We start from the raw sequence: 24,065 nt of genomic DNA, 5'->3' as shown, positions 1-24,065 counted from the left end.
ATAGTGGTAGCGAATATCAATGTGCTTGCTTCGATCATGGAATACTGGATTCTTCGCTAAGGCAATGGCTGACTTGTTGTCGACACAAACCTTGGTAGGCTCTTCTTGTATCAAACCAATCTCCTTCAATAGATTTCTAAGCCAAATTGTATGACAAACAAATGAGGTAGCAGCAACATATTCCGCTTCACAAGTGGACAATGTGACAATCGGTTGTTTCTTTGACATCCATGTGAATGCAATATCTCCCATGAAAAATACGAATCCAGTAGTGCTCCTTCGATTATCTATGTCTCCACCCCAATCACTGTCGCTATATCCAACAAGCTTGTAATCATTAGAAACTGAATAGAAGAAGCCAAAGTCAATTGTACCTTTCAGATAGCGAAGAATTCTCTTTGCAGCTTTAAAATGGGTGGTTGTTGGGGATTCCATGTAGCGACTAACCAATCCAACTGCGTGAAGAATATCGGGTCTCGTGCAAGTTAGATAGCGTAGACTTCCTACCAAACTTTTGAAGAATGTTGGATCTACACTTTCGCCTTCTTCATGTTTGGTCATCTTGATCCCGTATTCTGCCGGTGTGCTTATTGGCTTACAGTTCTCCATCTTGAACTTCTTCAGTATCTCCTTTGCATAGCTTTCCTGTGAAATGAAAATTCCATCATTTTGTTGCTTAACTTCAATGCCAAGGTAGTACGCCATGAGCCCCATGTCTGTCATCTCGAATTCTTTCATCATCACATCCTTGAATTCATTAAACATGCTTGGGTTGCTTCCAGTGAAGATCAAATCGTCCACGTAGAGGCACACGATCAAAATATCTTCATCTTTGATCTTGATATATAGAGCATGCTCGTAGGGACATTTGTTGAAACCATTCTCTTGGAAGTACTTGTCGATTCGGCTATTCCATGCCCTTGGTGCTTGTTTTAGCCCGTAAAGAGCCTTCTTCAACTTCAACACCTTGTCTTCATGCCCTTTGACTTCATAGCCTGATGGTTGCTGAATGTAAAGTTCCTCTTCAAGAACTCCATTTAGGAAGGCGGACTTTACATCCATCTGTTGTATCTTCCACTTGTTTTGAGCTGCCAAAGAAATGATTAGTCTGATAGTCTCCAATCGAGCAACAGGAGCAAATACCTCATAATAGTCAATTTCAGCCTTTTGACTATAGCCTTTAGCAACTAGCCTCACCTTGTGCCTTTCAATCTCTCCTTTGGCATTTTGCTTTGTTTTGTACACCCATTTGACACCTATCGCCTTATGTCCCTTGGGAAGTGAGGTAAGTTCCCATGTGTCATTCTTCTCGATGGCCTTGATTTCTTCGTCCATCGCATCTCTCCATTTCTTTTCTTGTACCGCTTCTTGAAAGCTCACTGGTTCACAATCGGCAAACAAACAAAATAATGTAAGATTATCTTGTCGTTCAGTTACCTCATAGAGATCTCTAAGGCTTCTTGTACGTTGCACAACTCTTTCACTTTGACTCCCACTTGACGATGATGAAGGTGATGAGTCTCCTTGAGTGGTTGATGTTGGTGAAGTGGGTGGAGTTGCAAGCTCTTGTTGAGATTCATCTAGTTGCTCCCTCATTGTCTGCTCATCTTCTTCAAACTGAGGAAAGAAATTAAAGTCATCTGTATGAGATTTAAAATCCCATTCTCCTTCTTTGTTGAAGACCACATCTCGACTAATCACAAACTTCTTATTGTCTGGATTGTACAACTTGTAGCCCTTCGAATTAGTATCATAGCCGATGAAGATAAAACTCTCGCTTTTATCATCAAGCTTCGTTCTTCTCTCGTCTGGTACGTGAACATGGGCTATACTTCCAAAGGTTCTCAAGTGGGAAATGCCAGCTTTCTTCCACTCCATGCCTCTTGCGGTGTCTTTCCCCATACACTTCTTGTTGGAGATCGATTTGACAAGTAGACTGCACACGATACTGCTTCCGCCCAAAATTCTTTGGGTAGTTTCTTGCTTTTGAGCATGCTTCGTGCCATGTCGAGGATTGTTCTATTCTTTCTTTCTGCCACACCATTTTGCTGGGGGGATCTAGGAACTGTCATTGGTCGACGAATTCCATTTGCTTCACAGAACTCTTGAAACTCCCTGGAAGTAAATTCTTCACCTCGATCGGATCTCATGGCTTTGATCTTTCTAACCGCTTTCTCTCTCCACTGCTGCTTTGAACTTCTTGAAGACTTCAAAAACTTCTGACTTCTGTTTCAAGAAATATACCCAGGTTTTTCTTGAAAATCATCAATGAAGAGAAGAAAATAGTTATTGTTACCGAGAGAGCTTGGCTTGATCGGTCCACACACATCGGTATGGATGAGCTCAAGTGGCTTCTTAGCTCTTGTCTCTGACTCCTTTGGAAAGCTTTTCTTGAATTGTTTCCCGACTAGACACCCTTCACAGAGCTGGTCAGGATGGTTGATGTGAGGTAGTCCTTTCACCATCTCCTTCTTAGATAATAGCTCTAGACCTCCAAAATTGAGATGCCCAATCGAAGATGCCAAAGCCATGATGCATCTTTGTAGCAAGCTTTCAGGCACTTTGCAACATCATTTGTATGTGATCAAGAACATTCTATTCTTTGACATCGGCACTTTAGCAATGAAGTTATTCTTATCATCTTTTATAGAAAGATTATAATTATTTATATGATATATAACCTTTTTCTACCAGTTGCCCTAAACTTAAAATGTTACTTTTCATATTGGGCACATAGTAGACATTTGAAATAAATTGATGTCTCCCATCTTTCAAACGGATAAGAATGTTACCTCTCCCTTCACTGCTATTGTGGAATCATCTCCAAACGAAACATTTCCACTTACTGACTCGTCTAGCTCCACAAACATGTCTTTTCTTCCACACATGTGATTGCTTGCACCACTGTCAAGATACCAGGAATTTGCTTGGCCACCATCAGTTTCCTTTCGTGCTAGAAGAAGAGTTCTTTGCCATCTGTCTTTTCCTCCACGTAATTGGCCTTCTCCTCAATTTTGTTGTTGGGAGCTCTACATTCTGAAGCATAATGCCCAAATTTTTGACAATTATAACATCGAATTTGAGATTTGTCATACTTTGAGTTTGGATTAATTCTTCCACGGCCTCGTGTTGAGCTTTCTCCTTTCTCATAGTTATTGTTGGAATTGTTATTGTTGTAATTCCAGCCTCGTCCACGACCTCGACTTCCACCTCGTCCATGGCCTCTACCTCTGCCTTGGCCACGTTGGTTTCTATCATTGTGTTGGCTCTCATGCATATCCTTGAGTTACAGCTTGAGGAGTTGCTCAGTAAACTCAGCTTCTTTTTATGCTTCTCTTCGTATGCTTGCAATGATCCTTGGAGCTGTTCGATCTTCATTTCTTCCAAGTCTTTAGTTTCTTCAATCGTCACGACGATGTGCTCAAATTTGGGATCCAACGAACGGAGTATCTTCTCTATTATCCTCACATCGTCTAACTTTTCACCATTCTTTTTAATTGATTAGAAACACTACTACTCTTGAGAAATAATCTGAAATAGACTCAGATGCTTTCATGTTTAAGGATTCGAATTCACCTCTTAAGTTTGGAGACGAACCTTCTTCACTTGCTCGGATCCTTTGTAAGAGGTTTGCAGCTTCTCCCACGCTTCCTTGCTAGAGCTTGCACTTGAAATCTTTTCAAAACCATCATCATCTACTGCTTGATAGATGAGGTAGAGAGCCTTCTTGTCTCTCTTTCTTGAATCCTTCAAAGTTGTCTTTTGATCTGGTGTAAGAGTAGCAAAAGCATCATCATCCGCAGGCTCGTTATAGCCTTTCTCTATGATATCCCACACATCTTGTGATCCAAGAAGTGCCTTCATTTGATACTCCAATTGTCGTAGTTGTTGTTGTTGAGTGTCGGAACTTGGAATGGTGCCATACCATTGCCATATCTCTCAATATAATGAGATTTTGTAAAATCCGATTGCACGGATGAATCCGGAACGATGAAAAAAAAACTTTGGAGGGACTTGGACAACTCGGTCAAGGGCTCCAACTCGGCTGACTCGGCTCAACTCGGTGAGTCAACTCGATTTTCTGGCAGCAGTCTTCCGGCGGTACGTGGCGGTGCGTCAGAACTCAGATTGAGAAAATTCTGGCGGCGTCGTATTCCTCTCGTCGAGACCTTCGATCTTTCCAACTCTCTCTGATGCCACTTTGTTGGAAATAAAACACTCACACAAACAACTTTTATTGAAACTCAAACAAATATTACAAGAGTACTCTCACTCAAAAACAAGAACTACAACTCACTCTTATAAGACTTTGCTTCTTCACTCACTTAGAAGCTTTTAATTTTTCTTGATGCTTAAAACTAAAATGGGAAGGGGTATTTATACTACTCAAGAACAATCCTACACCACACAAATAAACTAATTTAAACCATTACAAATTCAACAAATATCTAACTCTCACCTAACTAAATTGATGTAAGCAATGACATCATTAATTAAATGATGTAAGCAATGACATCTTTAATTAAATGATGTAAGTAATGACATCAATTTAGTTTGGGTTTGGGTTTAGGCTCCCATAATGGATCAAGTTTATAATCCAACAAGTGAGTGCTGCTGTTTTATTCGAGCAAACATATCTGGCAACTTCCACCCCGTATGTTTGCTTTTGCATGAAAATGTTAGCTTTCAGATTCAGACAATTGTGTTGCTGATAAGCATGCATGGATAGTGAAAACATCGACTGTCGTTCCCACCACATCTCCACACTCCATTAGGGTCCCGCAGTAGATGATCATGCATCCATAGGATGATCCCACAGTAAAAAACAATGGATGCATGCAATTCGACATCATCATTCTCGTTTCTTCTTCCTTTGGGTTGCTCTAGCTATTGGCTTAGCTGAACTACTTCATGAGCTTGTTTAAAGATGGAGATGAGTAGAATTCTAAAAGTAGTAGGGGGGAAGAAGACGAAGAAGAATGGCCCACTTTACGTACTGTTTGTTCAAACAAACTAAAGTTGTTGACTTTAGGTACTAATTCTAATTTTAACGATTAACTACAGATTGCTTTCATTACCCCCTCCTCCCACTAGTCTTACTTCTAAATTAAATAATTCATTTCTCCTCGAGTCTCTGTTTTTTTCAAAGAAAAAGACAACTTAAATCATAGTCTTAAAGAGATAACAATGATTAGTATTGTTGTATACCTTCCTATATGCAAAATTATTAGTTGATTTCAGTTATGTTGGAGTCCGTATTGTCTTATTAAATATGTTTATTATTGACCTTTAAAAATTTTAAACAATTAAATTTTATAAAATATATATTTAAAAAACTAGTTTATTTAAGATTTTTAAAATATTTTTTTATATTTTTATTAATAATAAATTTTAAATAATAATAAATCAAAAAGAAATTAACTAAAAAATTAATCAGTAAATATATTTAATAAGATACCAGTAGCCCAATGCTGTCGAAAATGCACCCCAGTCAGCCTATTTCTCGTGGTTATTGGCCAATTTTGCTGCCAAAATGATTGTGGGCAGGTGAAATTATACATTCAGTCCTTATACTTGATGGAATTTGAGATTTAGTTTTTCTATTTGAAAAGTTAAAAAATTTATATATTTTTTATTTTGAAATATTCTTTCAATCACTAACATCATTAATATGATTCTTTTATCAGAAATTTTCATAAATTCACCCATGCAATCAGATTGATTTCAAAAGCAAATTATTATCAACTCAATTAATATATAAGACAATAAGCAAAATTTGACCACAAATGTTATTGAATATTATACTAGAATTTTAAAATTAAAACAAAAAGGATTTGATTTTTAGTATTTCAAACAGAGAAGCTAAACCTCAAATTTGTCAAACTACAGATACTAAAAAGTGTGGTTTTGCTTTGTGGATAATTGTCACACATATAAGCTCGATACTATTTCAATTAAAAATCGACTGGTGTCACCAACAGGCACATACGACCGAAGAGAGACTAACGATTGCGATACTGTTGTGATTGTGATTGTAGTGTCCGATTATAGATAGTACATATTTTATAGCGTGATTATTTTTTAAAATAATTATATTTTTAAATTACAGATATATCTATAATATTATGGTAATCTTAGGAGTCGTATATCACGTTGAGACTACAATTTAACATTATGCATGTAAACACAAATATAAGTATTTTTGTTTTATTCGTTTATCTTTTTCTTCCATGTGTGAATTTAAAGGGTAGTTCTACCGTATAAGGTTAAGGAAAGACGCTACCGAAATGTTAATATTTTTTAATATTTTCAGTAGAGCGTTATCTAAAATATTATTATTTTCTACAATAAATGTTAATTTCGCTACCTAAAATGAGTGTTTCTGATATTAACATTTCCGGTAGAAAAAAAATAACATTTTAAATAGCGTCCGATATTAATATTTTTGATAAAAAATAATATTTTAAATAACGCTCTATCAAAAATATTAAAAAATTAATATTTTTGTGGTGCATTTCCTTAACCTTATAATAGATGTGTTTCCTTATATTTCCATGAATTTACAATGTATTCATTTAGCATTTAAGTTTTAACCCATCTGGCGGCTGCCGGTCGGCTACACGAGTAGAGGATGGTTAATGAAAATTAATTCTTTACTTCCCGACTTTTGGTGATACGTTTCTTTGGGAACGTTTATGAAAGTTTTTTATTGGTTTAAAATTCTATTTAAAACGTACAAATATTCTTAACAAATCATTTTCAATCAAAAATTTACGTTTGAAATATAATTATTGACTCAAAAAAACAAAAAAAAAACGATGCTTTGCATTAAAAAATATCATTGGAGAACATTCCTAAACGAAGATGTAATTATCAGTATTAGTTGTCAAATAAACCATAAGCCCAGGTCGCATTCAAGAATGGATTGAAGGGGCGGGGTGGACAGTTGTCCCTCAAAAAATATAACGTGATAGCTAAGAAAAGTTCATGAAAGGAAGCTGGAAACCCATCTAACTTGGCATGTTAGGACAGAACAGCTGAGCTTCATTAAAAGTATCACTCACAAAAGCTTGTCATTCTTAATTCCTGTGGCAAAGGATGACCATTAATATAATCGTTTTACATAGGCAAAAGTGGCTAGGAAATACCATGACTTGAATGTTCAATTAAGTATATGCATCGTTAATCTATAAAATGGATAGCTTGGGTAAATCATCAAGAAGAGAGAGAGACACAGAGAGAAGATCAAGTGATGCGAGACCTAGTAGATTTAACTCCTTTAGCAAAACATTTTATTGGTGGGAATGAAGCGTCGGGTAATTAGCAAAATAAATGCATACTGCCTTGCAGTCTTCAATGGTATTGACGCATACGTTCCCCAACCAAATCAAGCTTCTTCCAATGACTTGCATGCTTTCTTGCTATGCCATTTATGCATGGTTTTCTGCTCTTCTATTATCTTTTTCTTTTACATTTTAGAAGAACGATATACCCTATATATATATAATATCTTAGGCCACACAAAAGCATGATCAACTAATATACAGACACGGCAAAATAAATGAAACTACTTACTATAAAGTTTGCCCTATGTTCCATAGGGCTTCTTAATCTTATAGGTTATAAGGCAATGCATACGTTTACAGCTAAAGATCAACATAATAAGGCTAAAAGCAGTTGGTCAGCGGACCAAGTACCATTAAGGTTGTCAGACATTAAATTAAGGAAATGAGACTACTGACTAACTGTATTCATGATATTCGGGAGAAAAGTAAAAGAGAAAGAATATACAATTGATATTGCATGGAATGGTAAGAGTGTCTACCAAATATAGATCAGTAATATAAGTAGTTTTTTCTGTTTTCCTGATCTGTTCATGGTTCTATATCTAATAAGTAACTAAGGGAGAATTCATCAGGATAAAAGAAGATAACTTTGAGAAAAATAAAATTTTACCATAAATATTTCTTTCTGAGGTACCTAACAGCACGTACATTATGAATTCTTGTATCCATATGTAATTTAGATGATGAAAACTAAATACATATAAGTAACCAAGCCTTTGTACCTTGCACTTCATTGAATCTCCAAGAACTTTTGGTGATACCAATGTCTTGCGCACGGCTATTGTCGCGCTTGTAGAGGTGGGACATTAATCTTACATCTAAAAGTAAAACGGAGGTGATAAAGTTTAAAAGCGGTAATGTTGTAAATCATGTCAAACATGTCTTTTGATAAGAGGGTAACGGCCACAACAATCTTTTGACTGTTTTATTTCAAGTCGAATATTCTAATAGATAGAATAGACAGGATGGACAACCGTTATAATAACCCATAAGAAAGGCGTTACGAGAATAAGTAACAGAGAATGTTACATATTGAAGAAACGAGGGAAATTTAAAAATGATAATACTTATACATCTTATCAAACATATTTTTTTTAGAAGAAGGGTAATCACCCATAACACACTCATAAGATAAATTAGCTTTTCCATAGGTAAAGAAAGTGAAGAATTTGGCTTTAATTAAGCCTTACTAGTTAAGGAACAGATTAAGTCCTTCCTAGCTAATGCAATAAGGAACCAAAAACATAAGCACTCCTTTCCATCAACGATTAATTTTATTTCTTTTCGTTTCTCCTTCTCACCCTCCATCATAGACATATACATAATATGAACATTTATCTTCCACAGCAGTGGAAGATAAAAAGTGTATATTATATATATTATATATATAATTTATCTCTTATCTAGTAGGTACCTTTTTATGATAGTAACAAGAAAGAATCACACTCAGAAATACTAGACTGACAAACCACAAAGTCAAATTTTGATAGACTTGATAGAAGAAATACAATATTCAATCCATTCCACCATTAACTGAGCAGAGAAAATTCATCACACAGAAATCAAATTGAAGATGAAGAACAATTTTTGTTCAACACGATTAGGAAATATAAGAAGGGTTTATCAAACAATCTTCATTAGTAAAAATTGTGGAATTTGCTGGCAACAGCATTTTCTTGGTAATCTGAATGCAACCCAATGTCAGAGGTGGAGATGAGAAATGAAGTAGGGTTTCTTCCTTCATGTGCATTTGAGGGGTTCGTCAAATCTGAATTATGGTTCATTATTTTTGCATGTGAGTTGGCATGAGATTCGAGCTAGATTTTTGCTCTTGTCCATTGGGGTCCGTCATGAAAATTATACTAGGGTTTTGTTCTTGGGTATTACCTGTTGAGTCCTTGATGCTTGTCACTGCACAATAACTGTATTGGATCCTCTCATTGCTCATGCCCCAATTTCCTGGAAAAACCGGACAATTCTCCGCCGAGTACTCTCCGTCTCCGATGTCGTTCGAGCAATTAAACATGGATGACGATCTTGTGATGCCAAGAAATCTCTCGATGGTACTTACATAATCCATTTGTTGTTCTAGCGAGTGCGAATGTACAGTGTCATCGTTTTTACTTTATCTTCTCCTCGGCCACTACCTTCAGACTATTGTTTGTTTTAGCGGAGGACTGAAACTGTATCAATTCATTAGGGTTCGACTCATCTGAAGAGTTGTTAGTTTCTCTAGCCCTTTCATCTTCATTTTCTCTCTAGTTCTCTCCCTGGCTCTTGCCCTCGCCTTGTCCCTGGATTCTCTCCCGACATGTTTGAATGAAACTTTACGTGATTTCTTTCCTTGGTCACTCTAGCCGTACCAGTACTTCTCATAGATTGATTAGATTCACCTCTTGCTACGCCGCCTTGTCGGTCTCCCGTACTGTCTCGACACTTGGAGGCTGACACCACTTCGCTTTCAGAGGTAGATGACACGCTCTTTCCAGTACTGCATCCGTGCTTCAGTGCTGCTGGGAGGTTCTCAGTGAGTTCCTTGATAGCAGCCTTGGATTTAGAGAAGAGCCATTCGATAGTCTTGCTCGCCTTGTCGAACCCCAACATGTCCTGAAGATCAAAAAACTTACGGGCAATCTGAAGTGACAACCTCATGCGCCGATCTCTCGGACCATGAGCGGTATAGATCTTGCTGTGCCTGTCTTTCTTCCCAGTTCTCTTCCGAGGAATCCTTTGCTTTGCTCCGCTACCGGTGCTTCTCTTCCGGTTGGTCGTAACCTTTTTGGTTCCCTTAACCGGAGAAGCCGCATTGATCTCGGAATCCGGAGGTGCAATGTTGCTAGTAGACTCCAAGATCTGTTGATGTACTTGGGGCAGAAGGTGACTCATAAGCAACCCATCATCATCATTATCAAGAAAGGGTGCAGAAAACTGAAAGAAAGGAGATGTATAATCCTCCAGTACTGAAGCACCTGCAGGGTGTTTATCGCCTGAAAAAGAGCTTCCAGGCATGATATGGGGTTGTAACCGTTGCTTGGAGGAAACATGGCAACAAATTGAATACTCCTACTTATTTGAGACAAAAGTTGTTCATCTTTTTTCAAAAGGAAAGAGAAGAATGGGGGAAGCTTGAAAAAGAAATTGATAATTGAATTTGAAGTTAATGGCAAGCTGCAAGCCCAAGTTCCGGTATTGTGACACTTCACGTGGGTGTGGGTTAGTTGCTTGATAGCAACACTTCATATTCCTCTCTTATTCTCTTTCTTCTTTTCAGATAGAAAGGTTGAAGAGTATCAACCACCACGAGATAGAGAGTAGACATGGCCTCCTCTAGTAATACCTAGGTTAGCTAGTTAGGGCTAAAGGAGAGAAAGAGCGAGAGAAAGCAAATCAAGCAAGAAAGAGAAAAATAAGGACAATAATTAACTATAGAGAGAGCATATGATATGATATGAATGTACAATGTAGAGGGGGTGGGGAGAGAGGATAGAGTTTCCTTTTACAGCCCATGAATGTGCATTAGCAAAGTGAACTTTGTTGACTGGAAGACCAGATGTCGCTTTTGGGGTTTCATTTCTCTCTGACTAGTGTCTACTCCCTTCGTTGTTCATTGGGATCATTTCCTTTCTCTTTCTCCTTAATTTACCTACTAATTATTTCCAAATCAAGTTACTCTATTCTATGACCTAATCTTTATAATTATGTCCAACTATGTCTGAAACTCAAAAACTTACCAGTCTGAGCTGAATTTAAGTAAATATAGCAGTAATGAAATCTGTCCAACTATGCCTGAACAGGATCTAGTCATAGTGGCAATTAAGTCCGCATCCTCATTTTTCTTGCAAACTATTTGCGGTTGCAGCTTTGGGTTTGTACACATGCAGCCTGCAGGTTTCAGTGAGAAAAGAATAAACTTGATTATTTAATTTTCACCAAATACATTTATATAATATGTCTTCATGGCTAGCTACTAGTAGACGTAGTACAACCCTGTATCCATTTCAAAAATAGAGATTCTGAATCCCTAATCCAAGTGGGTTGATACTTAAGCGCATATATATAGCCTCCTGTTCTGCTAGTTGAAAACCAGAACTACTGTAGCCTGTACATTTTCTCATGTTTAAGATTCACATCTGAATTCATTTAACAAGAGACGAGAGGTAATCAAGTGTCAGGGAATAACTACTGTGTCAACAAAAGTAAAAGAAAATGCAAAACTCAAATGACAAATTGCTTAGATGGAACTTAAAGATTACTTATAATAAACGACTTTTTTTTTTTTGCGGGGTGGGTGAGGTGGGGGTGGGGGGTGGGGGGGGGTTTCTTTTCCGTATTGCCTACTGTCACACAAATTTGATTCCCAAAAGCAAAACAAAAGTGATGCTTCTGCAAATGATGTTTCTCCTTTATCACGGTTAAGAGTAATACTCGTCTTGATGAATTAACAAGCAAAGAAGAAGAGGGTAACAAAAGTGAAGTTGATGGATGGCGTTTGTTTTAGTTTTATTTGGCTGGTTTCTGTTGTCTTTACCCCAACCATGGCCCTGGACTTATATTATGGAATGTGACTGAACAGCAGATGAATATATCAGCTGATCGAAGTATGACTGCCCGGCCTTTTTCGATGATTGCAATAGCTCATCAGTTCGGACTCCTGTTATTTCCCCATCATAAGATGTCTACTTGCCATTACACCATGAACACTGGCTTGTAGGCCTGTACGCGCACTTCTACCAATGATCAGCCAAGCAAACCTATTTGTTTGGATTATTGGATGACCTAAAAATAACCCACATAAGTACATGATATACTTAAATTTCGGTCAGACTTTGGTTTTATATGTTCAAAGTTTGACAATCAAGGCAATCTTCCATTGATACATGACCAGTAATCAAGTCCTTTACGTAGGCAGAACCTAATTCATTGTATACGTATAGAGATTGTCTTTCAAAAAGGAATAGGTTAGGCCTCAACTTGCAGGTGATTGAGACCAATTTATTCTCAAATTAAAAGGGAAATGGATATGCTATTCTGCCTATTCATGCTAGGTAGCTTTTATTATGTTTAATGGGAATATAATTCTTCTCCAATTCCCCAGGGCACAGGTAGCAAATATTCTAAATGGCCTGCACTGCTGCTCAGCATGATTTTCATGTACAAGAACACTTTAACTGGGATCGATATATTCCAATTTTTTTTCTAAGAAGACAACATGACCGAAGAGGAAGATCTTGTAGGAGCTAGGATCAAGACACTGATAATCTGATATTTAGAGTCAAGTTGTGTTTAGAGTATGGGCCCAGCCGAAGGTAGCTCAAACAACCAACTGTTCTAAGAGTGTATAGTTTGGGCTAGTGCGAAAGAGAGATTCGTATGTGACATGCTTTGTAGAATTGGTGTGAGCATTCGATTAAGAAAAGTATGAGAAGGAAGGATAGATTTAATAGCATCGTACCTCCCCGATCTGTGACCCTCATTTTAAATTGTCCATTAACTTCCAAATATTTTAATTTCATCCTTAATTTATGACTATCATCTATTAGTCTTCAAATTTTTAAAAATTTCATTTTCATCCCCAAATTGTGATCTTCATTCTAAATTGGTCCCCAAACTTTTGAATATTCAATTTATCATAATTATACGTATATATATCACATCTCTTGTTAATGAAATCATTAGGCCAAGTTATATAATTATGCGCTTGAAAAAATTTAGTTTAAACTATGGTTGAAACAGACATATTTGAATGAATTTGGGGATGAAATTGGAAGATTTAAAAGTTTAGGGCCAATTTAGAATGAGATTCATAGTTTGGGATGAAAATGAAATATTCAAAGTTTGAGGACTAATTTAGAAAGATAGTCATAGTTTAAGATGAAAGTGAAATGTTTAAAAATTTAGGGACTAATTTGAAATGAGAGTCATAGTTTGGGGATATATGATGCAGTTAGTTCGAAAATATGAAAACATAGAGCACACATGCATGGTTTTATATTAGGGGATACGAAGTTAGAAATTTATATTTAATTTAAGGGTATATATTATAAATTTAAATTATATGAAATTTGAAATTTAAATTATATGAAAATTTGAAATTTTTAAAGAATACAACCACATTACATCACAATTCATCTCTATATGGAAGTATGTTCATGTAGTGTGATTTTATACAATTATTCTCTCACGATCATATCGTAAGCATCCTTCGATCCATCCCTACATGGAAGTACGTGTTGAACCTAAGTCCATCACCCAAATGGCTTTATGTTTTGGTATTCGAGAAGAGTAATTTGCATGTCAAGAATGTGAGCGTTAAGGGCATACCCATGTAGTGTGTACATATTGTCACAAAGTTGATATTGAACTCGAGATTAAATGGCCCATCAAAGCTCAACCTTTACTAGAGATTGAAAGTACCCAAAGTTGCCATAATCAGCCCAGGCCTCAATTTCAAATTTTCTTCTGTTATAAATGAAATGGAGACGATGTCTTCTGTTAGATTTTTTCCATTTAATTTTATATCCTTTAAAACTTTATATTTTATTTTCTCTAGATTTTTAATTCAATTTAATTTTATATATCATGTGTGAAGGGTTTAGTGCTCCAATCATGAAGCCTTGATAAGCAAGGGTTCTCTTTATTATTTGTGTCTGGCATGTTATTTATGTATCATATTAGCAGCTTTAAGGCGTGCTGCCATTTATCCAAGTGTTTTTGTTAAACAAATTGATCGAAATTATTACATACAAATGACAATCATGAATGTACATGTGATCTAGCGTTTTGTTCAAGCATACATCTCATGCATGCATTCACTTTTATCTTAATTATGATCATTATTAAAAAGCATATATTATAATTAAAAACAATACAATCCATGGTATTAAAAAAATTTAAATATAAGTGCAGGCTGAGTAATTAAGTATTCCCCACCGTGCCAAATTTAGCATTTACAGTTACGATAACTGCCCTCTGCGACTAAAAGCTTGCATGTGACTAAAAGCCATGGTATTATATTATTACTCTTCATATCAATTGCAATTATTTTATTTCCCAAACTGCAGTATGTACATAGAGGACCCCACCTGCTTAGTTAGAGAGATTTGGTTAATCTAACTATTGGAGTTTGTAGTTTAATTTTTATTTTAATTCGATTTAGAAAATTTACTGTACTATTCGTTTAGAGTTAATAGTTCTCGAACCCGTGACCTCTAAGAATAACAATGATTCATTTATCTACTAACATAAATTGGTTCGGGCAACAGATAATAAAAGTTTGATTTATAGTAAGATGAACCCTTGTGAGACCTTGTAGTTACAAACCCCTATGAGTCTTAGTTGGGGGCCCAGAATGTAATTTTGTAAACGTTAAATCACATTAGAAATAAAGAAAAGCAATGAAATGATTGTAATGATAAAATAGTCTAAGATCATAATTACCTATTAACCATTGTTTGATGGTTTGAGATTACGTGAATTAGAGACAAGATTAAAAAGAAGGCTGCTTGTAGTGGGACTCACTCTGGGTTTAGGAAAGAAATTAATGAATAGATAAAAGGATAAAGAGCGTAAGATGGGTACTTTGTGTAAAAGAGAATGTTACTGAAAGAGACGTGACGATGAGGGTGGGAAAATGCAGAACTCCCACTGTCCCCTTTGAGGACACATTCCATGGAAATTTGGGGTATAGCTTTTGACTCCTATCCTCTGCTTATAAGCAAAAATATACCCAAAAGAAACTGCTTCCAGCGGCAGCCAGACACAGGCAATCAATACAATTTATAATAAAGGATGGCCGTTTTATTCCGGATTCGAAGGAGTTCGATCTAACATGACCCGGTCGGGTCAAATTTTTATTTTAAAAAATATTTAGATCAAATCGGGTCGGTTCTTTAGGATGTTGTCAAGTTGGATCAATTCGAGTTTAGGGTAAAAAAATCCAACGTGATCTGATCTGACTTAATATTATATTATTATTTAGGGTAAAGTATACAAATAGTCTCTCAACTATAAATTATTGATTTATTGAATCATTAAACTATTAAAAGTTACAAAATAGTTCAATGATTATAGGATATTACTTTTTTAAGACACCCGACTATTAAAAGTTACAAAATAGTCACTCGACTATTCATTATGTTTCAGACTCATTCATTTTCGTTAAGAGATTAATGGTAGTTTGAGCTGGACTTTAACTTACTGACTGGGATATGATAGTCGTTTGAGATTCTGGGATCATGTTATATCATTTCTTAGTCAGTAGGTTAACGTCCAACTCAAAATGCCATCAATTTTTTGACGAAAAATGACGAGTTTGGAATATAATGAATAGTCGGGGTGATGATTTTGTAACTTTTAATAGTTAGAAGACTCAATAAAGCAACACTCTATAACCGGTGTCGGGAGACCATTTTTGTACTTTACCCTATTATTTATATATTTAGAGATAATTACAATAATACTCTTTTTTTTTCAATTAATCCTTATTTTACCTAATAAAATAAATTGAGTATGAGTGAAAGATTTCGATTTCTAAATCGAATTCGAATGAACCGAAAATTTGATTCGACTCGACCAATTACCATCCTTTTTATAATATACATGCCTCAGTGCATATCATGAAGCCATGCCCATTTCCTCATTGAATGGGACAAGTCGGGCATTGAAGACATAATAATAATCCCATATCCGCCGGTCAAGCACCAAAGACGGCTTTACTGAGAGAAGTTGAACAACCCTGTGGATTCTATTTGGACCCACCAACAGATCTCCTGGATTATTTCTGACCGTCCAACGCCTTGCTGATTGTCTTAATTTATGCGCCGTTTTTAATTAACTTATCTAGTTTCAAGGCAGAGTAACTAAATCAGTCCCTTCTTGAAAACCAGCTAAACCAGGTTCTGTGCTCTGTTTAAGCACGCATATTATAAGCTGAAGTCTTGCCCCTGATAATTAACGGCATGCAAGTGTGGGTTCAAGGTAATCATTTGGTTTTCCTCATGTTTTGCACCACGTTTTGATTTTTAACGTGACCAATATGTATGTATTCATCCATGTCTAGTTTTGCCTTTTGTTTCTCATTAAAATATTTTATAAGGTATATGTGTTCATTTCAAACTTGGGATTTATTATTTTAATCTCATTTAAAACACCAAACAAGGGAAATTAATTATCTAATTCACTCAAGATCTGCTCAATATGATTATCTAGCTAGTTACTTGAACAAGACTTGGGCACCCACTAAAAGGTTGTTGGACTGAAAATTGAAATACATATATATATATTAGGATCTAATCACATAGCATAAAACTAAAAAAATTATACATTTTCTAAGATAGTTGGATGAGGAGAAATCAAGGGTTAAGATTAACAATAGGAAATGAAAATATATTCACTGGAAAAACACGAGTTGCCTTTGATTTACAAATCCTAAATTAAAATTTTTCACTAGATTTAAATGGATCGTAACTTTTTATACTCACACTAATACTGGAATTTTGTTATACATGTTTATTTATATGGAATTTTGGAATTGTATGTCTAATTATTTAATGAGGTGATAACTCGTCGAATAGTGAAAATGTTAAGAAACTCTTTTTTTTTTCTTTAGAGTTTGTGTTATTTTATATAGTTCAAATTATTTTTTTCTTTGATTTTGTTTAGCTTAGTTGGCTGTAATATCGATTTGATATTAGTTGTCAATTGTTATTTTTTTTCTTTTTTCTTTTAGTTTTTTTTAATAAGAATAATTCTGTCTTTGTGGCATATTTTTTTTGTCTTTGTGACACGTTTTTGTATCATTTCTCAATTGTTTTGTCAGTTCTTTTATTTTATGTTTTTCTCATGGTTGGATTTGACGATGCCACAATTAATCAAGATAACACTTATTTGTAATCTTATTGATTTTCCCTGCTATGAACCCTCGGATTGAATTTGGATATAATATTTTGCGTTCGTGGATAGATTCTCACGATGTCCAGCTATGATTTGCGATTCTCGATGGTCTTTAAATACCTTAATCTTTTTGTGGTTCGTTTGCTGATGTTCGTTTGTTTGTATCTATTTTTTGTTCGAGTCTTTTGGTCAGATTTTAAATTTTTTTCATGTATGGTTCTTATATGATCTAAAGTGGCTAGTTCCAAAAATGTCCAAATATATTTAGTTTACGATAATAGTCGTAAACCTTTATTGTAATTTTTAATATTTTCACTTTTAACAAGACTAACTAATTCTATTAAAAAAAGTAAAAATGTTAAAAAAAGGTAAAAATGTTAAGGAGATAAACAAATTGATTATACATATATATTTCATGATCTGATAGTATATATTTAATCCATATGCAATTATATTATCAGAAATTAAGATGGAATGATCTTTTAGATTTACTTTTACTAGTTTAATTATTTTAGCTAGTAATTTTTTATTTTATATCTTTTCATCCTTAAACATGAATTTTCTGTCATATTGACCTAAATATATCATGACACTGATAACGTTGTTAAGTTGGTATTAGTTATTTATTTTCTTTTCGATCACATATTCATTTTTTAAAATTAATTACTTTTATTTGTATTGGAATATTGGCATCAATTGTTTTTATTATAATTTTTAACATTTATCAATAAAATTGATGACATGATAAAAAAAAAGATAAAATTATTAACATCATCCTAACCATCCATTAATGTTCAGCCACATTTAGATCAATTTGATAAATAATAAAAGTTTGAAAATCAAAAGAGATGTATATATATTGTGTGTGTGTCACAGGCCAGCTAAGTGTAGGGATAAGCAGCAACCTACCTACCTTCGATTAAGATCGGCCTGGTAATGGGAGATATATATATATATATATATATGTATATTGTGTGTGTGTCACAGGCCAGCTAAGTGTTTCATCACCTTGATCTGGATCGCACTGCCCAATCTATCCATTTTCTTTTTAGTTAAACATTATCATTAGTGCTTAACTTAAAAAGCAAAATGTACTTGTAAGATTTTCTGGTAACAATAGTTTTAACAACGATTTGATGTGAACTTCTCCCGGTCGCTTCATCTTTTGACAACGTTGTAGCCCGTTTTTAACTTGGATTTACTCCTATATTACACAGTTTCAACTTCCTTTTTTAAGTGTAGTTTCCTAACATTATAATCCAACATACCACATTTTGAGTGCGTGCTTTATAACAACGTTAACCAGTTAATCTCTTCTAATTTGAACGGAAAATATAATAAGATGATAACTTTTGAATTGGTAAAGAGAGAGAATAAGATCTTCAATTCAACTTTGTGTGATTGTTCATATACATGTCTTTGGTGTTGATGGCTAGAATAATAATGATTATTTATAGGTCAGTGGGGTGAATAAATTTGACCATCATAGAGCACATTTAATCGGTTTACGTGATTGACGAAACGGATACGTCGAGTAATTATAAAAGTTTGAAGGATATGAAACTTGGATACCTAAATGAGCAAATAATTACATATGATAACATGAAAAAGAAAACACAACAAGATCATACGTGTTGTCTTTGCATAGATACCGTATCCATTTGCGGTTGCCATTCATGCCGAACTGGCCATGCACCATAGCTAGCTAGCTAGGGCAACAATATATGGTTTCAAGAAAATTAACATGAAGCCCTAATTAAGACTAGAAAGCAATCAGGGAGAACTTGGTTGAACGTCATGACAGGGTGGGCTTGATGTCATCAAAAACCCCCACGACAATTTTTGTGGTGTTGGGGTGGGGGGGACTTCTCGTGGGTTAAGATAGTGGTGGTGCAGCTATCATAAATTGTTTGAATATTTCTTCTTTCTAAAAACTTAAAAAGAAAGCTGCACAAAAGATGAAAGATAAAACATTGGGGGACCAAAGCAGCCAAGCGTGTAACCACAAAAAGGGGTTCCCTCAGAATATGCAAAATCATACCTTTCTTCTCTAACCTTCCTTTAGCTTTGCCCAAAGCAAATACTATGCCTCACCCCGTTCAGTCAACTCATCGTACCCCAAGGTTAAAGCAAAGAAAAAAACATACACAACATAGTCAATATTATATAGCAAAATTACCAAGTTCCATTTGAAAAAAAAAATATGGAGTTTGGCCTCTTGGAACAGATAAATAAAAGGGTACTGTCGGTTGAATGATTTTGTGTTTTGCTTTTCCTGTCAAAGTTGCTGTGCTTGAATGACCGTGTAATTACGCATAGTTTGGTGGTCATCAAAGGGTTTAACAAGCTTTTATGTCATGATTTTTAATCACTTTTACCATAAAACATCACATTTGGATATCCTGTTTAGGCCAACCAACCAGCAGGCGCTCAGCAGGCAAAGGCTATGAAACAAAACTAGGCAATGAAACATAGAAGCTACGTGCCTGCCATTTGTGCAAAGCTAAAGGGAACATCTATAATTCCCTTTTAGAGTCTTGGTCTATAAGTTTTTATATACTCAACTCCATAGCCATTCATCAATTGCAACAAGCAAAGCAAGATATAATCATGTTTTCTTCCCAATAAAGTGTCAAAACAAAATGGTCACCTTCATTTTCCCTTTGGTCCATTCCTAATATGATATGCGTATGTATGTAAATTTCGGCTGGAAGCTATGTGTATTCACTACAAGAAAATATACCTTTAATGACACACGCTAATTTATGACTTGCAAAAATGTGTCATAAAAATATCATGTTTTTTAAAATATGAACGATTTATGACATACAATAATGTGTCATATTTAATAGTCATAATCCAAAACTTTGCAAAAACACAGAGTACACTTTTAATTGTATGTCATCTGTAAAATCGTCTTTAATTCCCCCCATTATTTTCGTCCTTTTCCGCTTCTTCCCCCTTGATAATTATCAGTTCACGCCGCATGCTTCCCCCTTTTTCTCTTTGCATCAGTGGATTTGTATCAGTGGACAATGGAAGCAATGCTTCTCGGCTATCATCGCCTCAGCCATGGCCTCTTATCGCCAAACCCCTTAAAATTCCAGGTTACTCTTCCTCTGTTTGGTTCTTTAGAAAAATCTAGAAGTTAAGCACTACAGCAAAACTGTTCTGTAGCGGCGTTTTTAGCGGCGTTTGTTGATAAAATGCCACAAAGTATTACATATAGCAGCGTTTTCAATCCAAACGCCACAAATTGAGACTTTAGCGACGTTTTTTGTGAAAACGCTGCAATAGAGTATAAATATAGCGGCGTTTTTCACAAAACGCCGCCATAGGATGGTATATAGTGGCGCTTTTTCAACAAACGCCACAGAAAGGTTAAACAATAGCGGCGTTTATAGTAAAAACGCCGCAATATAGTAGACATGTAGCTGTGTTTATAGTAAAATGCCGTAATAGTAGACATGTAGCGGCGTTTTAGCTAAAACGCCGCAATATATTTAACATTTAGCGGCGTTTATACCAAAATGCCGCAATAGAGTGGTAAATTAGCGGCGTTTTTTGTATAAACGCCGTAAAAAACATGTGATATAGTGGCGTTTTTTAAAAACGCCGCAAAATGTTAATATATTGTCCTCCATTTTCTCCCACCCAAACCCTAAACTCATTTCAACTCTTCTTCCCTCATAGTTTCTTCTCTGGTACAACAACGACCCTCGCACGATTCCAAGCGACGTCGTCTTTTGTCTATCCTGACGACCAAATCGGCCCTCTCACCGACGAACTATAACACAATTCCACGGTTTGATCCCTCTTATCACTAATGATCTTTTTCAATTTGTTTTGGTTGGTATTCTGAAAATGGGGAAAACCCAGAAAGCTAACAGCTAACATATTTGAAAAAAAAGAACAGGTCTTGCCTTGAGTAAGAGAAATTATCGTCGGAATGTCTACGTGGCGTCTTTGCTCTGACGATGGATCAAATTATCGCTGGGAGGCTATCGGTCCGGTTTCTCCGTCGAAACTCGATGATGACTCGACAGGAACTCATATTGCTCCATACCCTTCCATGGCCGATCTCCTACTTGAAGGTAAAATTCTATGAATCTTTATGCCGCTATATTTCCCTTTTTGTACGGTCACTCAAATTTCATAGATCGTACGCATGTAGATCTTCGAAGCTTATTGAGAATGATGATAGAGAAATGGATAAATACCCTATGTTTAGAAACGAATTTGGTAACTCTGTGGCGTTGAAAGAATCTTCAATTGCAAAAGCAGTATCGATCCTCAATGAAGACGATGTTGCCTCTACTGTTACTCCAAGTAAACGTTTATATCATCTGTTTAAATATATTTTAATGTTTGATTTAATTCCCAAGCACCTCCAATCAAGTTTTATACTGTAGGTGGAGGGTCGTTATCTGTTTCAAGTGAAGCACTAAAGCGCGCAAGGAGTCTTCTTGGTGAACCGGAGGTAGGAGATTTATTGGTGAAATGGATGAAGAGTTTCTCCATATAGAATTTACACGGAGGAAAAACTTAACGATGCATCGTCAAACAAGGAAAACAGCTTTCCTACGTCCTTTCCCCACGAAAGAGCAATGAAGACTAAATTGTACTGAACAATATGGTGAAGACTGTTTATGCATAAGTACTTTAATGTTTCTAAATTATAATGTATGTTGAAGACTGCTTATGCATAAGTACTTTAATGTTTCTAAATTATAATGTATGTTGAAGACTGTTTATGCATAAGTACTTTAATGTTTCTAAATTATAATGTATGGTGAAGACTGTTTATGCATAAGTACTTTAATGTTTTCTAAATTATAATGTATTTTGTTGTTAAGTAGTTTTATGCATAAGTACTTCTGTCTTAATTAAAATGTATGGTTGTAACTTTAGGTATGTATAGAAGAAATGAAATATTTAAAATATGTTAATCTTATATAAATAAAGGTATTTAGCGGCGTTTGTATCTAAAAATGCCGCTATATATCTATCCTTTTGCGGGGTTTATATCCAAAAACGCCGCTAATGATAAGTACATTAGCGGCGTTTTGTTACAAACGCCGCAATAGGTGTTACTTAAATCCTGCGAGAGCATTTCCCCCATTGAAATTGAATTCTAAACCTAATTTTATCGAAAACAACTGCTGCTACTCGTTGCTGCTTGAAGGGTCCTTTCATACTACTGCTCGGCGATGACTCCAATAATAAATTCCGTCAACGAAAGGCCACCGATGACGAGCTTGGTTATCCCGAACTGTAAGTCATTTCTATCTCAATTTTATTTTTATTATTTTTCATTTTCGATTCAATCACAGGAGTTATTGTTATTTGAAAACAAATTTTGTGTCTATGAATGTGTAGGGATGAGGATGCGTTGTTGAATACACAGTGCCCAAAGAATTTAGAACTTAGATGGCAATCGGAGGTCAGCTCCAGCATTTATGCAACTCCCTTAATTGTTGATATCAATAGGTAGTTTACTCTTACATTTTGAGTTCGTGTTTTCATCGCATCTATGCTTTGACTATGTTAAAAATCTCAATTCTTTTCATTTCCCCTTTCGAAAATCTGCTCATCTTTTTTGAGTAAACTCATCATAGAGAATAATTTAACTACTCCCGCCAGATTGTGTAATTTTTAGTGATGGGAAGCTTGACATAGTGGTTCCCTCATTTCTTCACTACCTTGAAGTTTTAGAAGGTTCTGATGGCGATAAAATGCCAGGTACTAGTGCTTCGCTTTCCCTAGATCATGTTAAATCAAACTTATCGATGAATCTAGAGCAATCCGATCGAAGTTGATGTCATTGAGTTTTCAATAATTTGTCAGGTTGGCCTGCTTTTCACCAGTCAACCGTGCATTCTAGTCCTCTCTTGTATGATATTGATAAAGATGGTGTGAGGGAAATCGCTCTAGCTACCTATAATGGTGAAGTGTTTTTTTTTCAGGTTGTTTTTCTTAATTATGGCACTTTAGAGAAAATGATCTCTATTTGGTAGAGGAACTCATTATTGTGGCGTTGGAATGCTAATTTGTCCAAGGCTTGGTTTTTTAGGGCTTCAGGGTACTTGATGACTGATAAATTAGAGGTACCACGTATAAAAGTTCGTAAAGATTGGTACGTGGGCTTGCATCCTGATCCACGTATAAATTAGGTCCTTAGTGCATCCTATCGTCTAAGATAAAGATGGCTCAAAAGAAACACAAAGACCATTATAAATTTGGGTTGGGTATTGCTAGTCAAGATCACATCATGTACCCTGATGGGAGTGGGTCCTTTACTCCAGGAGTTCAAATTTTTATAAGCCATCAACTCATGTTTATGTGCATGGCGGGTATTAGGATTCATGACTTCTTTTTCCTTTCTTTTCATTGTCACTTTTTTATTTCTTGCATGGAACCATACTGTAACATTTAAAAATCTTTCTTATGGAGGCATATATGTATCACTTGCAAGTCCATTGAATCAGTACATTATTATGCATTAATCATGGTAAACTGTTTTAGATCATCATTTAGAAGTGTGCCATGTGGTACATTACCACCCTTTCCGACATGTAAATCTGCTTGCTCTTTTTTGCATAGGATGTTGATGAAATAATGATCATTATTATGATAAATATAATTTACTTTGTATTCGTTGGAAGAACCCGGTTTTGCTAGTTGGGGCTCTGGAGATTATTTTGTCAGCTTTCATTCGGTTCAAAGGATGTTTCAATAGAAGAAAATATTTTCTCATTATGGACACAAGATAAGTCTGCTAGATTCGCCTCGGTTGGTCCGATATTGTGTGGGGTTTTGACCTGAACC

At 35.5% G+C, this 24,065-nt stretch overlaps 1 protein-coding gene and 1 pseudogene across 1 annotated transcript; one reads left to right on the top strand and one right to left on the bottom strand.

Annotated features, from left to right (window-relative positions):
• Nucleotides 1-8,906: 8,906 nt before the first annotated feature.
• LOC120181178 lies at nucleotides 8,907-10,355 on the bottom strand (annotated as a pseudogene).
• A 12,238-nt stretch (nucleotides 10,356-22,593) lies between these two features.
• LOC120181179 (protein DEFECTIVE IN EXINE FORMATION 1-like) lies at nucleotides 22,594-23,395 on the top strand. The gene is made up of 4 exons (XM_039186364.1): nucleotides 22,594-22,727; nucleotides 22,897-22,979; nucleotides 23,085-23,203; nucleotides 23,311-23,395. Exons 1-4 carry the CDS (start codon nucleotides 22,609-22,611, stop codon nucleotides 23,332-23,334), a joined length of 345 nt encoding a protein of 114 aa, XP_039042295.1. The 5' UTR covers nucleotides 22,594-22,608; the 3' UTR covers nucleotides 23,335-23,395.
• Nucleotides 23,396-24,065: the final 670 nt, after the last annotated feature.

This window comes from Hibiscus syriacus, unplaced genomic scaffold (genome assembly GCF_006381635.1).
Source record: "Hibiscus syriacus cultivar Baekdansim isolate YM2019G1 unplaced genomic scaffold, ASM638163v2 tig00112517_pilon, whole genome shotgun sequence".
Classification (NCBI taxonomy): Eukaryota; Viridiplantae; Streptophyta; class Magnoliopsida; order Malvales; family Malvaceae; genus Hibiscus; species Hibiscus syriacus.
The sequence above is the reverse complement of the archived record's forward strand: the minus strand, read 5'-3'. Positions and strand labels throughout refer to the sequence as shown.

What these genes read in the sequence shown, in the direction of transcription:
- LOC120181179 (XM_039186364.1), top strand. Translation starts at nt 22,609, where the DNA reads ATGTGTAGGGATGAGGATGCGTTGTTGAATACACAGTGCCCAAAGAAT. An exon ending in TGATGGCGATAAAATGCCAG is followed by an intron (nt 22,980 to 23,084) that starts GTACTAGTGCTT and finishes ATAATTTGTCAG; the next exon opens with GTTGGCCTGCTTTTCACCAG. An exon ending in GTGAAGTGTTTTTTTTTCAG is followed by an intron (nt 23,204 to 23,310) that starts GTTGTTTTTCTT and finishes TTGGTTTTTTAG; the next exon opens with GGCTTCAGGGTACTTGATGA.